At 39.7% G+C, this 15,961-nt stretch overlaps 1 protein-coding gene across 1 annotated transcript in view; it reads left to right on the top strand.

Annotated features, from left to right (window-relative positions):
• Positions 1–15,961, top strand: part of apoba (apolipoprotein Ba) — a 77,536-nt gene that overhangs the window by 30,726 nt on the left and 30,849 nt on the right. Inside the window, 9 exon segments of the mRNA XM_068339307.1 lie at positions 1,894–2,018; positions 2,101–2,177; positions 2,246–2,702; positions 2,855–2,999; positions 10,083–10,229; positions 10,415–10,626; positions 11,550–11,754; positions 11,845–12,015; positions 12,162–12,365. Of these exon segments, the coding sequence (XP_068195408.1) occupies positions 1,894–2,018; positions 2,101–2,177; positions 2,246–2,702; positions 2,855–2,999; positions 10,083–10,229; positions 10,415–10,626; positions 11,550–11,754; positions 11,845–12,015; positions 12,162–12,365 (1,743 nt within the window).

Genomic DNA, 15,961 nt, shown 5'->3' with positions numbered 1-15,961 from the left:
GGAAGCCCTCAATGGAAACATAATTATCTGAGATCATAACCACGTTTTACTGAAGCACATCAGACTGTGTACTGTTAAGTTAGCTCTTCCATTTTTTTAGCCAGCAATCTGTCCTCATTCATGTTGACTATCGGGAGACATCGCTTTTATTTCGTTCTCTCCATATTCATCCGTTGTCTCCTCCACTAATTTCTTTCCCATTTTCAAGCGCTGTGGTTTTCTCCACAAATCTTCTACAATGTTTGTCAGTCTAGAAAAAATGCCAATCAACTTCAGTTTGGTCAACTGATTCTGTGGGTACACAATGCGGCCACGGAGTTGTTACATTCCGCTGACCGAGTGAAAGTACCTCTATGATTACCATAGATTTATTAACAGTTATATAATGAAAATAAGAAACAAAATAAGAGAAAAGTAAGCAAGAAGCAGACAGGAACTTGTTTTATTACCGAGCTAATTTCAGCATCTTCTAACAGCTAAAATTCAGGACACCAGATCAGTTTGGGGCAAGTCATTTCATAAGGAAGTGTAGTTAGATATGTAGCAGCTGTGCAGTATTAAGAAGAGTATAATATGGGGCCTTTAATATCTGTTGTTTTAAATGTTGTCATACTTTAATAATGTATACACTGTTGCATGTTAAAATTTTGGGAAATGGAAAACAACCAGTTCCACCTGTATTAACTGCAAAATTGTCACAGGTCCCATATTTTGCTTTCTTTAATTAATGTCATTCAGCTGTCAGATGTCCAACTAGACTGGATTTGAAATGTCTTGGCCCAAACTGATCCGAGGTCCTAAATATCTTTGATAGAATATTGATGAAATTACTTCCGGTCCGGACACTCTCTATTAACACCAGGCTGACCGCCCCCTTGTTTGCATGTGAAATGTGGACAGGGCATGCTACCGTCTGCTCATACTTACCATAGTCTTACTTAACTTTCAGTAACTTCGTTACTGATTCACTCTGTATTTCGCTCTTACCTTTCTCTTGTTTTTCACTGTTGTTTTTCAAAATGTAACTGTTCATTTTTATGCAGTAAGCATGAATCTGCTTTGTCAGTCGGCTGAACATGATTCATGGCCACATGAGTCGTGGCTCTATCAAACTGAGACTGGCTGGTAAACATCGCAGAGGATTTGTGGAGAAAATCCTACAGTGTTTGCAAATTGGACAAAAATCAATGGAGACGACAACGGGTGACTACGGTAAGGAGGTAATTAAAGCTGTGTTTCCTGACAAACGTAACGGGCAATGAGAGATGGCTCGCTAACCAGATCGGGGAGCTCAGCTAACATAGTAAAATGAACACACACACACGCACACACACACACTAGTTAGCGAAATGCTACCTGACCTCAACAGCTTGTGAGGAACTTTCAGTGCGTAGCTCTGAGCCAGGTCATTCCAACACACTGCTACCTTTGCCTGAAGATGAACTCCACCTCTGGGATGACCACACCCTTGTCCGGGCAGAGGATGTGTCAATCAATCGAATATGGCTCAGATACGTCAACTCAGGATATTCTCAGAGTGTGGTCATGCCCGAGGTGGAGTTAATCACTCTGTTAATCACTCTCTCAATCACCCTGGCACTGTTATGAATCAAGTCGTTTTGATTCAGTAGGAGTTTGTAGGGTTACGGAGGATCATTATGTATATGTAGAGACCTGAAAAAAATATGTTTTTTCACAATAGGATCCCTTTAAACATAAAGAGATTTACATTGCATAAAAGTGGTTCCCTATTTTTGTCGTAATTCCTGATAGTTTGCAAAAATCCAATAAAATTACATTACATGTCATCTTGTCAAAAATTCCCAGGCACTTTAAAGTACCCCACAGAAATATTGACATACATTGCAAAAGCATTATGGAATTTTATTGCAGCATCACCTCATGTCTAAGATGATCACCAGCACTCAAGAATGTAACTACCAGTTGGATAACAGGGGGAAGCACATCACAACAGCCACATGTAAAGAAAAACATATCTACTTGCCCTTCTCCTATGGGTAAGTCATCATGTGACTTTGTACTGATGATTATAGTTTGTGAATACTTGCATTTTGCATCACTTTCTAATCTGCCTTGTAGGGACATTGGAATATCATCCAAAGTGAAACAGGATCTGATTTTTCGAAGCTCCAAAAGGACTAACAACAGAGTATTTGGTGAGCAGTGTCTACGAAAACTATAGTTTTCACATTTTCACGTACTTATCAAATATGTTTCTAAACAGATGTAAACCATGGCCAGAGCAAGCCACTCCACTTTGAAGACTCTGACAATAAAGCACCCATCCAATCAAAGGACACTGCTCTGAGTACCTTTCAGGGCCTCATGGCTTTGGCAGGCACAGACCAGGGTCGGAAGAGAACCAGCCTTTTCTATAAACTCGTGTCCAATCTACGTGCCCTAAGGAATGACACCCTAAGCAAGACGGTTACTGAAATGTTGGCTATGTCGGGCTGGCTCACTTGGCAGGCCCTGCTCCAATGTGGAACCCCAGAGTGCACTAGCGCTATCCTCCAGTCTGTCAGAACCTTTGCTGGGGTGTCTCTAGAGGTGGACACTCTTGTCTATGTGTTGAGTCTACAGGATAAACCTAATGCTGCACATGTCCGAGATATGCTCAGCATGGCTCAGTTCAAACAGAGCAAGGCAGTCATGTATGCTTTGGCCAACACAGTCAAGAAGTAGGCAAAGAAACTTTACTGTCTTCTTTTTTACAACTTTGTAAATGCTACAGATGACCAGTAGGAGAAGGCAAACATTACATATGAACACATTTATTTATTGTGTTATATTTATTCCTAAGGCGTCTCATTTTTTTCTGTCTGCTCCATAGGTTCCACAAAGGAGAGGTTACTTTAGTTGTCAAGGATGTGTCAGATTTCATGGAAACACTCTTAAATGACTGCTCAGGACAAATCTTGGATCATGATTCTGATGCTCCCCCTGATTCTGAAGATGTGTCCTTCCTTGTGCTGAGGGTATTGATAAGCAAGAATCTTAATTACTCATACTGTCATGTTAGGATGCCCTATAATATAATCAACTTTATTTAGAAATATTCATATCAATGTGCAATCTTGTTTTTATCATTTCTGGGAAAAAAAGTGATTTAATTTAAATTAAACAACAAACATTAACATTGTTTTACACAGCAAGAAAAAGATATCAACAAAATGTTGATGTTGTTCATGTTCCTAATGGAGGAAAAAGTTAGGACACCTCGCATATTTTCCCACTTAAAATGGTTAGACTTTGACACAAGTGTATCACATCAGGTGCACATGATCAGAACATTATCATTAAGCAGCATTCCAGAGAAGGCATGCCCTATTTAAACCTTAGACCTTTTAGTATGGTGTGCCCTTGACTGTTGAAGTGACAGTAAGAACCATGTTGAGTTCTAAAGAGCTTTCTGATGCACTCAGAGAGAAGACTGTGACTGCTTTATTTATTTATTTGTTTATTGATTGATTTTTTTTATTTATTTTTTTCAGTTTTTTTTTTCTTTCCAGACATGTTATGACAGCAAACTTCACTTTCATCAGTTTTGGAACATCAACAACAACATCTGAAAAAAAAAAAAAAAGGGTAGACGGGTAGAAGTCATTGGCTTGTAAAATTCCCGTTCCAAAAATTAACAACATCTTTCTTTGCAACACATTATCAACCAAATTCATACATTGCATGTCAAATTTAAATCATTTTATTTTGGTACATTGTTGTTTTGAATCGTCCATTCAGTCCAATAGATGTGCGTGTTTTCACACGTCATGCTCAGTTCTTAAAGTGAGTCCAATTGTGTTAATGATCTTTTTGTAGTCCATTCCTAATGATGTTTCTGGCCTTCCCTTTTCCCAGTCATAGTAGTCATAACAACTTGCATGTATTGACCACTAACCTGACTATCATTCAGCGTCTAGGTTGCTGCACTAAGGTCACAGTAATATTTTTTCACAGGCATGACACATGTAGTTTGATAAGACATAACATTGTAAGACTTTAACTATCATTTGTGTCAGAACTATAACGTTGCAAATTCAAGTTTTTAAATTTTTTAAAGGCAGATAGAGTTCCTAGACTCCTAACTTCGTTGTCCAGTTTGTTCCAGAGTTTGGCACCAGTATTAGTAGTGTAGTTGTTGCTTTCTTCTGTCAAAATGCTGTGTTTCCTCTCAGTTAATAGCTGGATTTGTAATTCTGAATTTGCGCTAGTATATTGTGTGGTAAATAATTTGGCTACTTTATACATGAGTTGAGCAGTTTATAGCTTATGATGTCATGTATTTTCAATAGTTTAGATTTAATGAATAATTGATTTGTGTGAGCCCTATAATGTTCGTTGTTGATTTCTTATGGCTGTTTTCTGGGTCAAAAATAAAGGTTGTAAGCCACTTTTATATGTGTTTCCTCATACCTCAGTACAGTAGTTCAGATAGGGCCGAACCAATGCACAATCAATTATTTAAAGCGCCTTCTGATTTAGTTTTTGAGTTTTCCTAAGTACGGACACACTTTTGGCTAACTTCTTTTGCAATTGTCTTACATGAGGTTTCCAAATTTGCATCTCATCAATGATCGCTCCTAGAATTTTGTATTCAGCAACCAGTTCATTATTTACCTCATTCACCTTAATATTAATGTTTTGTTTACAGCTTTTTTCACAAATAACATATATTTAGTTTTTGTTAGGTTCAGGGATAATTTGTTCATATCAAACCATAATTGCAGCTTGGCTAATTCCTCATTTACTGTCTGGGCTAATTTATATATGTCATTTCCTTTGCAAAGGATGGTTGCATCATCCGCGAAAAGTACCATTGGACATTCAACACCTTACATAAATTGTTGATAGATAGATAGATAGATACTTTATTAATCCCGAAGGAAATTGTATTAACAATTTTGGACCCAACACTGACCCCTGTGGTACCCCACACACAATGTCTAATGTTTTTGATATCCTCCCTCCCAGTGTGACATATTGTGATCTCTTGGTTAATATCTCTTTATCCATTCTAATACTGTACCCCTAAATCCAAGTCGTTCCAGTTTCTCAATTACAATTTTATGATCAAATGTGTCAAAAGCTTTTTTTAAAGGTCAAGAAAGATTCCAATGGAATACATCCTTTGATCTGTTGCATCAGTAATGACTTCTATTGTTTCTGTTAGCGCTTATGCAGTGGAATGATCCTTCTTGAAGCCGTACTGGCTACAGTCAAGGAGATTGTTATGAATTTATCCAGTCTGTTATTGAACAGCTTCTCTACAATTTTTGATAAATGTGGTGGTACTGAAATATTTATTTATTTATTTATTTATTTTTAATAGGACTATAGGACTATATGAAATATAGGGACTATAGGACTATAATATGTATATATTTGCTTCTAGTTATAGTTGGTAAATATTGGGAGGTGATCACTCATGTCATTGATCAGCAGTCCGCTCATAATCTCTGAGCATAAAATTGGTGAAGATATTATCAATCAAAGTAGCACTATGAGTAGTGATTCTACTTGGTCTAGTGATTGATAGCTGTAAACCAAATGTGTACATAGTATTAATGAAGCTTTCAGTTTGTGCATTTTTGTTGGGGTTTAACAGATCAATGTTGATATCACCACATAAAACACATGTTTGTGATTTATTTTCGAGAGTCAATTTCCCACACATTCTCTGAATTCTTCTATTTTAGAATGAGGTGCTCTGTAGACACAGCTAACAACGATATTTTTTTATTTTAAACAAACACTTCCAAAAGTACACATTCTATTATACAGGCAAACTCGGTTTCCGACCACAATTCATTCCGGAAGGCTGTTCGAATACTGATTTGTTCAAATTCTAAATACATTTTTCCCATTACAAATAATGTAAATGGTCTTAATCCATTCCAAGACACTAGAAAACTACCTTTTTTCAACATAATATTTTATTTCATAATGTCATTTAAATATCAAATTGTATAGTAATGAAACATATCAAAGAAATGTAAAAGAAAGAAGCAAACACGAGAAAGAAAGAAAGAAAAAACATCAACATAATCAGGTATGCTGTATCCGCTTACAATATGTTATTTCATGATGTCATTTATATATTAAATTGTATAGTAATGAAACATAGCAAAGAAATGTAAAAGAAAGAAGCGAACACGATAAAGTGTTAAGTACGATCCTATGACGCTTTTATTTTGGGACTTCGTGTTTGGGACTCCGGAAGTGGTTGCATGTAAATATAATGCTCTTCTTCTGTTGAGTGCGACATGCGTAATGTGCCAGTGTTTAATTGTGTGTTCGGGTGAGCGTAGCGGGCTCCGGTTCAATAAAGAGGAAAAAAACTTAATTTGTTTCGCTTATCATTCGCTACGCAGGTTTCGTAGGAGCAAATCTGGTATTGTAACAGAAAGAAAGAAAAAAAAAAGTGACGTAATCAGGTTAGCCTAAGGTACGAATTACCGTCGTCTTTTGGACAGAAGTTTATGGTACCGTAACTCGTACCATAGGCAATGGAACGCAAATTAAGTGAAAAATTATTGAATATAGTCAACTAAAATAAAAAGCTCATTACCGTCATATTTTCTCTCGACTTTTCTCGCCTTGTTTTGCGCTTGGCGGCCAGAAATAATGATAATAATAATAAAAATGATGGATTTTTTAAAAATTAAATTGAAAAAATTTAATTGTTAATAATAATAATAATAATAATAATAATAATGGATTAGATTTATATAGCGCTTTTCTGGACACTCAAAGATGCTTTACATTGGATCCATTATTCATTCACTCCTCATTCATACTTGGTGATGGTAGACTACGTGTGTAGCCACAGCTGCCCTGGGGCAGACTGACGGGGGCATGGCTGCCAATCTGCGCCTAAGTCCCCTCCGACCACCAGCGGAACAATCACATACATTCACACACCAGCGAGTGCCCAACTGGAGGCAAGGAGGGTAAAGTGTGTTGCCCAAGGACACAATGACAAATGACTCGGCGGGAGCGGGAATCGAACTGCTATGGATGACCCGCTATACCACTGAGCCACGGTCACCCCAAAAAGGTGTTTGTTTTCACATTTCGACTTGTAAGACAAAAAAATCTGAATTTTTGGTCGAATTCCGATTTGTTCGATGTCTAAAGCGTTTGAAAACAAAGGTTTGCTTTTATTGTCCACAGATATTGACATACTTTTTTAGAGTCTCAAACTTGATGTTGTTTTCAATAAACAGGGCAATCCCCCACACCCCCTTTAATTTTCCTGTTCACACAAATCCTGTTGTATCCCTCCAAATAGAAATCCATGCCTTTGCCTTCATTAATCCAAGTTTTTGTAACAGCAATGATTTTAAATGGATTTTCAAACTGATGTATGATATTCTTAATGTATCAAATCCTAATGTTGAAGTGAATTAGTGAAAGTTTAGATAGATAGATAGATAGATAGATAGATAGATAGATAGATAGATAGATAGATAGATAGATATACTTTATTTATCCCAAACTGGGAAATTTAGGTGTCACAGTAGCAGAGCAGAGCAGAATTATTACAGAATTATTACCATCCAGTTTAATTTTTTTTGTTGTATTGCTCCTGGGTGTGATATCCGTTGCTTCTCATTGTGTTATTGTAGAAATTGTTGTCCGGGTCAATAATTCCATTAGGGTCAGATGGCACAATCCACAAAGTGATTAGTTTTCAATTTCAAACTATCTTGATCAGGATTTCACTGTATTAGATCTTTCATTTCTTTAGACTGTGCAGAGATGGCTATTCTCTGCTGTGTTGAAGTTAGAGTTTTTATTTTTGGTCATACTTTATTGGTCAAATTTCCCTTATTTTTCTACATTTTTTATCACCATTGTTTTTATCTGCTCCGGCTAAAGCCCCTTTGTTTTGATGAAGATCTTGCAGTTGTTTGTCCAGGTGTTGTCCGTCAGCCCACTCTTCTTCAGCCAATGAGCATTTTAGCGATATCAGCATTCTCTTTGGTGAGATTCTCATTGATGTAGACGTCTTGTCCTTTCAGTTTAGGGCCTTATTTCAGAAGATCAATTTTGTACTTGCAGGTTGTTATCTGCACTGCAGATGGTCTCCTACCTCCAGATGGTAGTGGATGACATGTCTCGATATGATCTTGATCAATATTAATCTCCAGATCCCTCAGTTGAGAAATCACCTGTTGTTCCACTGGCTCATTGCCAGTGCCGTGTTCATATTCCTCTTCCCTGGCCACAGCATGTGCATAATTCCTCGGCTTAAGTTTGATGTCAGTGTTGATCACATAATTTATTTGAATGCTTTGTTCGAATTCTTTCTTCCTTTGTTGTCCTTGCTCTAGGACAACCATTCTTTGTTATTTTTCATCTGCGTCTTTCTGCATTTTCTCCACGTCATCCTTTGTTTGTTCCATGCAGTTTAGTACTGGTTTCAGCTTTTCTTCCAAATTCTTGTCAAAGTCACTGCTAAACTTATTGAAGTCTCTCCAAAGAAGAGACCACCCGCTCTAGGACTTCTTTCATGTTTTTATTCTCATACTCCTCCAATTTCCCTCTTAATTTCGTCATTTTGCAGAGAATAAGTGAGAGTCAGTGAGATTTAATCCGAGTATGAATTCGAGAGAGATAGCGAGAGATAGCAACAACAAGAGACAGAAGAAAAGATGTCTACTCTCGTTGAAAGCCAGAAGTACTTGGACTTTCAACAATCAGACTTATGAGTCTGGTAAGGGATTTTTAAGATTGCATATCAGCCATTCCACCATCTGGAAAGTTCTTACCAAGCCGAGAACATTTAAATCAACTGCCACCATATCCAGGTCTGGCCGTCAGAGCAAGTTCACCCCGAGAGCAGACCGCAAGAAGCTAAAAGAAGTCTTCAAAAATCCTAAAATGTCATCAAGGGACCTACAGGAGGCTATCAATGTGAAACAGCATGAGTCTACTAACAGAGTCATGGTCTACTGTAGAGGCTGTGGGCAGCCAGCCTGCGCGAGGCGCAGCGCCCTAAAGCCATGGAAGGCAGGTCAGTCGGGGGGGACCTAATATGGCGGTCCTGGCAGCGGCAACTCTGGACACGCACAGGGCTCTTCTCATGGATCTCCCCAGCTATGACGCCCGCTAGTGGGAGCCCCGTTCGTGCAGGCCAGTTGGCTGGTGCCTTGCAGCTGACTTAGAACTGGTTTCGGACCACGGGAATCCGACACAAGTTTGACTTTCATGTAAGGTGTGCAAGGAGGAAACGTTTGGTCTCTCGGAATAAAAGAAGCCCAAACCAAAGTTTGCCAGAGAAAATGTATACAAAGACAATTACTTCTGGAATAATGTTCTTTGGACAGATAAGTCATAAATTGAATCATTTGGACACCAGAACAGAAGACATGTTTAGTGTAAACCATATACAGCATTCCAAGAAAAGAACCTCATACCAACTGTAAATCATGGACGTTGTGTTTGGGAACGCTTTGCTACAGCAGGACCTGGCCATTAAAAAGTGTAGGCGAACTGGACCCTGCAACATGACAATGATCCAAAGCACACCAGCAATTCCACGACTGACTAAAAACTAAAAAAAACTAAGAAGTGGAGAATCCTGGAATGGCCAAGTTGAAGCCCAGATCTTAATCTCATTGGGATGCTGTGAGGAAACTTGAAACGAGCTCAACATGTAGGAAACCCCTTAGACATCTTACAGCTGAACCAATTCTGCGTTGAAGTGTAGGGTGGAGTTTCTTCAGAGATGTCATAGATATGGTAGATGGCTACAAGAAACATCTTATTGAAGTAATTTCAACAAAAGGGGGCATCACTAGTTATTATGGGGTGTGGTGTCCCAAATTTTTCCTCCATTAAAATACGCATTTTTGTTCATATCTTCATATCCAATTTTAATTAAATCACATTCCTGAAAGCAGATTGGACATTGAAATGCCAACATTTCTTAATATAGAGCTGATCATTAATTGGGTGTTCTACCTTTTTCACATGACTTACATGAGTCAGCGTTTGTAAATAAATGTGACACGAGGATGCAATGCCTCAAATAACACTTTTTTTCTAAACTCCAGGTTGTTGGTGTCATGGGTAAGGCCTTACAAGCTGCCAGCTCCAGCCTGATTTCTATGATATTGTATTGTGCTCAAAAAACAGACCTTCCATTATTAAACCAAAAGGCAGCAATACAGGCACTGAGGTTAATGGATATCAATGATGAGGTATAATTGCTTCACACAAATTCAAATATAAGCAAAAAAAGAGCACTGCATGACTTGAAATTAACCACTGAAACTAAATAGAGTTTGCCTCATCATATCTATTTGGAATCCTCTGGAGTTCATGTATAGTTCAATAATTTTAGCAACTATTTAATGCAATAATTAATCATTTTATTCAAATGCAGATCAGAAATGTTCTCCTGAAAGTGTACAAGGATGATCAGAGCCCTGTTGAAAAACGCGTAGCAGCCTACCTGGTACTAATGAAGAACCCAGACCAAGACCTGGTCAGAAACGTTGTTGATAATTTTAACAGCATGGGGAACGAGGAGCTCCGGTCTTTTGTGGCATCACACCTGAATAACATCCACAAATCCACAGAGCCACAACTGCGTCAGTAAGTAGCCAGAAACATTATTTTGCCTTTTTCCAACATATGAATGAGTAATTTACAGTAAGTTTGAGGCATTTAAATTTAAATGACCAGAATAGAGATTGTTTATATGTTGATTGTTGTCAGCTTTTGTGACAAAATAAAATCATGAATTATAGAATTATACAACTTACAATTATAGCATTGTATGCCACTCATGTACATCCCATCTAGCAGACAGAAAAAGCTGTCAAATACTTTCAAAAATATAAAATTGCTAGCAGCAAAGTTTTTGCTGGCAGATTAATGTTAGTGATACTATCTCTGCAGAACATGTACAATGTGTTGCTAATAAAGATCCGCTCTGGGTTTAAAACTCCCAGACCATGGAAACTGGAATCACTTGAAAGTCAGTCAGATGATGGTTAATTCCAATCTACCGCACTTGGAGAGGAGGTCTGCTGTAAATAGCCGAAACCTGTATGAATGGGTTTATATGACTCTCATTTTTACTTCAGAACCTGCATAATTCTGAATAGGTAAAATTTCTGGAACACCCCACCAACCGTTAAGAACTGAAGAAGCCTCAAGGATAAGAGGATAAAAATCTTCAAGCTTTTCGAACAAGTGTTTTTTACTTTATTTAACACAGAGATCTTCCATGAACTTGATGACTTCTTGCTAACATGTTAGCTGTAGCAATTTGTTAATAAAATGATAACAATACAAGGTTGATTTTGATCGTCAAAGGACCTAGAATCAATTAAGTGTATTGGATTGTGTATAAAATTACCTCTGTCCTGTATTTCCTTTCAATGACCTCTGTATGAGTTAAGAAAACATTGTTTCAGACATGACAGATGCAAAACTCATTTTAAGAGAGAAAAAATGTTTTGGTTTTTTTCATAATACCAGACTAAAACTATTGTTTGTCCTTCAAACTGAAGATTCAGGGAGCACATCAAGTTGGTCACAAATGAACACCTGTCATCTACTAAAAAAGCACTTGGCATGTCAAAAAACTACAAAATAGACTCTTCTTTGGGCTCGATACAAAGCAACATCGTATTTGACTCCACAGTAACTTTACCAAAGGAACTGATGCTGGAGACCACACTAAGAGCTCTTGACAGCAACTATGACATCTTCGAGGTATGAGCAATTGCATTTTTGTTATGTCTAAAACATGCGAGGTAAACATTTATATGTCTTATGTCAACATTGGAAATGTACCCCTTTAAGGTTGGTATTGAGGGAACAGGATTTGAACCAATGTTTGATGAACTTTTTGGAGAAAAGGGTTTCTTCCCCGATTCCATCTCCAAATTAACGTATTGGGTAAGAGACAAACTCCAGATGCTCAGAGGGATTTTTGACAGAAAGCCAACCAACAGAAACAAAGTGAAAACACAGGTGAAATCCAATGTGGACCCATCATATACAATGTTTTTTTGAGTATCTGATGAATTAACCCCTGTCTCTCCAAACTGCAAAACTACATTTTAGTTTGTATGAAGTTTTCATACAAATCAATATATAGACTTGAAATGTCTCTTCAGATTCCACAGGATCTTCTGGAAGATATTAGGAACCATTTCCAGAGAATCATAAATCACTTATCTGTCTATCCTGCACCTGAAGTCACTGCTTATCTTCGTCTTTTTGGAAATGAGATGGGATATATGAAGACCAGCGACATAAGAAAGCTCACTTGGACCTTGTTCACCTACTATCATGTGTTCAAAAGAATCCTGCCGGCAAAGGTTAGATGTAGTTTCCTGTCATGTAGTTTGCAAGAAATACTGAAAAATATTTTGCACTTTAAGTTTTCGAAAAAGCTGCCAGCAATGTCCATACATTGTTATATGTCCTACAACAATATAAGGCTGACACATAGTGACTAGGGCGACACGGTGGCGCAGTGGTTAGCGCTGCCGTCTCACAACACGGCGGACCTGGGTTTGAGTCCCACTCTGTGCGGACTTCGCATGCTCTCCCCGTGTCTGCATGGGTTCTCTCCGGGTTCTACAGTTTCCTCCCACCTCCAAATGCATGCACTTCAGGTTGATTGGCCGGTCCCAAATTGACCGTAGGAGTGAGTGTGTGTGTGAATGATTGTTTGTCTCTATGTGGCTCCGCGGTACACTGGCATTGTGCCCAGAGTGTCCCCCGCCTCATGCCCTGAGACTGCCGGGATAGGCACCGGCTCCCCTGCAACCTGCATTAGCGGATTAAGCGGGTTAGAAAATGACTGACTGACCAACATAGTGACAACATGCATCTTTGTCAAATTTTCTGCTTCTTTTTCTTCATTAAACAAATTTAATCGACAGAACCAATTTATCCATCATTCTAATATATATGAATGCCTTGACAAACTGATGTACTCATTTCAACACACACATACCTCATCCTTTTCTTTCCTGTGTATGCTCTTCAAGTCCTTGAAACGCGGGTCGAGGACTGGAGCCACCTTCAGCCATCTGTTGTTGATGTTGGCCGTGCATGCGTCTATGTGCGTAGGATGTGAGCTGGTGGAGAAGGACAAATTCTGGTTGGGCTTTGATGAATTGATGCAGATCATACCTGGAAGTGAGAGAGTTATCATTGGTGCAGACTTTAATGGACATGTTGGTTCAGGAAATAAAGGGGGTGAGGGGGTGATAGGCAGGTCTGGTATCCAGGAGAGGAATGCGGAAAGACAAACGGTAGTTCTTCTTTTCCTTTCAGCTTTTCCCTTCAGGGGTCGCCACAGCGAATCAATTTCCTCCATCTAGCCCTGTCCTTTGAATCCTCTTCTCTCACACCAACTACCTTCATGTCTTCCCTCATTACATCCATAAACCTCCTCTTTGGTCTTCTTCTAGGCCTCCTGCCTGGCAGTTCAAAACTCAGCATCCTTCTACCAATATATTCACTATCTCTCCTCTGGACATGTCCAAAACATGTCTGGCCTCTCTGACTTTATCTCCAAAACCTCTAACATGTGCTGTCCCTCTGATGTACTCATTCCTGATCCTATCCTTCCTGGTCACTCCCAGAGAGAACCTCAGCATCTTCGTCTCTGCTACCTCTAGCTCTGTCTCCTGTCTTTTCTTCAGTGACACTGTCTCTAGACCAAACAACATCGCTGGTCTAACCACAGTTTTGTACACCTTTCCTTTCATTTTAGCTGAAACTCTTCTATCACACATCACACCTGACACTTTCCTCCACCCGTTCCATCCTGCCGGGACACGCTTCTTCACTTCTTTTCAAAACTCTCCATTGCTCTGGACTGTTGAGCCTAAGTACTTAAAATCCTCCACCTTCTTGATCTCTTCTCCCTGTAACCTCACTCTTCCACTTGGGTCCCTCTCATTCACACACATGTACTCTGTCTTATTACGGCTAACCTTCATTCCTCTCCTTTCCAGGACAAACCTCCATCTCTCTAGCTTCTCCTCCACCTGTTCCTTGCTCTCACTACAGATCACAATGTCATCTGCAAACATCCTAGTCCATGGAGATTCCTGTCTAACCTCGTCTGTCAGCCTGTCCATCACCATAGCGAACAAGAAAAGGCTCAGAGCTGATCCCTGATGTAGTCCCACCTCCACCTTGAACTCCTCTGTCACACCTGCAGCACACCTCACCACTGTCTTACAGTCCTCATACATGTCCTGCACTGCTCTAACATACTTCTCTGCCACTCCAGACTTCCTCATACAATACCACAGTTCCTCTCTGGGCACCCTGTCATAAGCTTTCTCCAGATCTACAAAAACACAATGCAGCTCCCTCTGGCCTTCTCTGTACTTCTCTATCAACATCCTCAAAGCAAATACTGCTTCTGTAGTACTCTTTTTTGGCATGAAACCATACTGCTGCTCACAAATGTTCACTTCTGCCCTTAGTCTAGCTTCCACTACTCTCTCCCATAACTTCATTGTATGGCTCATCAGCTTTATTCCTCTGTAGTTGCCACAGCTCTGCACATCTCCCTTGTTCTTAAAAATGGGCACCAGCACACTTCTCCTCCATTCCTCAGGCATCTTCTCACTATCTAAGATCCTGTTGAACAACCCAGTCAGAAACTCTACTGCCACCTCTCCTAGACACTTCCATACCTCTACAGGTACATCATCAGGGCCGACTGCCTTTCCACTCTTCATCCTCTTCAATGCCCTCCACACTTCACTCTGACTAATCTTTGCTACATCCTGGTCCACAACAGTCACCTCTTCTAGTCTTTGTTCTCTCTCATTTTCCACGTTCATCAACTCTTCAAAGTACTCTTTCCATCTTCCCATCACACTACTGGCACCAGTCAATAGACTACCATCCCTATCCTTAATCACCCTAACCTGCTGCACGTCCTTCCCATCTCTATCTCTCTGTCTTGCCAATTGGTATAGATCAGTCTCTCCCTCCTTACTGTCCAACCTAGCATACAAGTCATCATAAGCTTCTTGTTTGGCCTTTGCTACCTCTACCTTCACCTTACGCTGCATCTCCCTTTACTCCTGTCTACTCTGCTCAGTCCTCTCAGTGTCCCACTTCCTCTTGGCTAACCTCTTTCTCTGTATACACTCCTGTACCTCCTCATTCCACCACCAAGTCTCCTTATCTACTTTCCTTCCAGATGACACACCAAGTACTCTCTTACCTGTCTCCCTGATCACATTAGCTGTAGTTGTCCAGTCATCTGGAAGCACCTCCTGACCACCTAGAGCCTGTCTTAACGCCTTCCTTAAAGTCATGCAACACTCTTCCTTTTTCAGCTTCCACCATTTCGTCTTCTGCTCTGCCTTTGCCCTCTTGATCTTCCTCACCACCAGAGTCATCCTACACACCACCATCCTATGCTGTCTGGCTACACTCTCACCTACCACTACTTTGCAGTCACTGATCTCTTTCAGGTTACACCGTCTACACAAGATGTAGTCTACCTGTGTGCTCCTACTGCCACTCTTATAGGTCACTCTATGTTCCTGCCTCTTCTGGAAGAAAGTATTCACCACAGCCATTTCCATCCTTTTTGCAAAGTCAACCACCATCTGTCCTTCTGCGTTCCTCTCACCTCATCACCTCTGTTTCCTGCACCAACATGGCCATTGAAGTCTGCTCCAATGACAACTCTCTCACTTCTAGGTATGCTCTGCATCACTTCATCAAAGTCCGACCAGAATTTCTCCTTCTCCTCCAGCTCACATCCTACTTGTGGAGCATACCCACTAACGACATTGAACATCACACCTTCTATTTCTAGCTTCAGACTCATCACTGTATCCGACACTCTTTTTACCTCCAGGAAATTCCTAACAAACTCCTCTTTCAAGATAACTCCTATTCCATTTCTCTTCCCATCTATGCCATG

The sequence above is a fragment of the Antennarius striatus genome, chromosome 17 (assembly GCF_040054535.1).
Source record: "Antennarius striatus isolate MH-2024 chromosome 17, ASM4005453v1, whole genome shotgun sequence".
NCBI classification, from domain to species: Eukaryota; Metazoa; Chordata; class Actinopteri; order Lophiiformes; family Antennariidae; genus Antennarius; species Antennarius striatus.
Note: the sequence above shows the minus strand (reverse complement) of the source record. Positions and strands in the feature narration are given on the sequence as shown.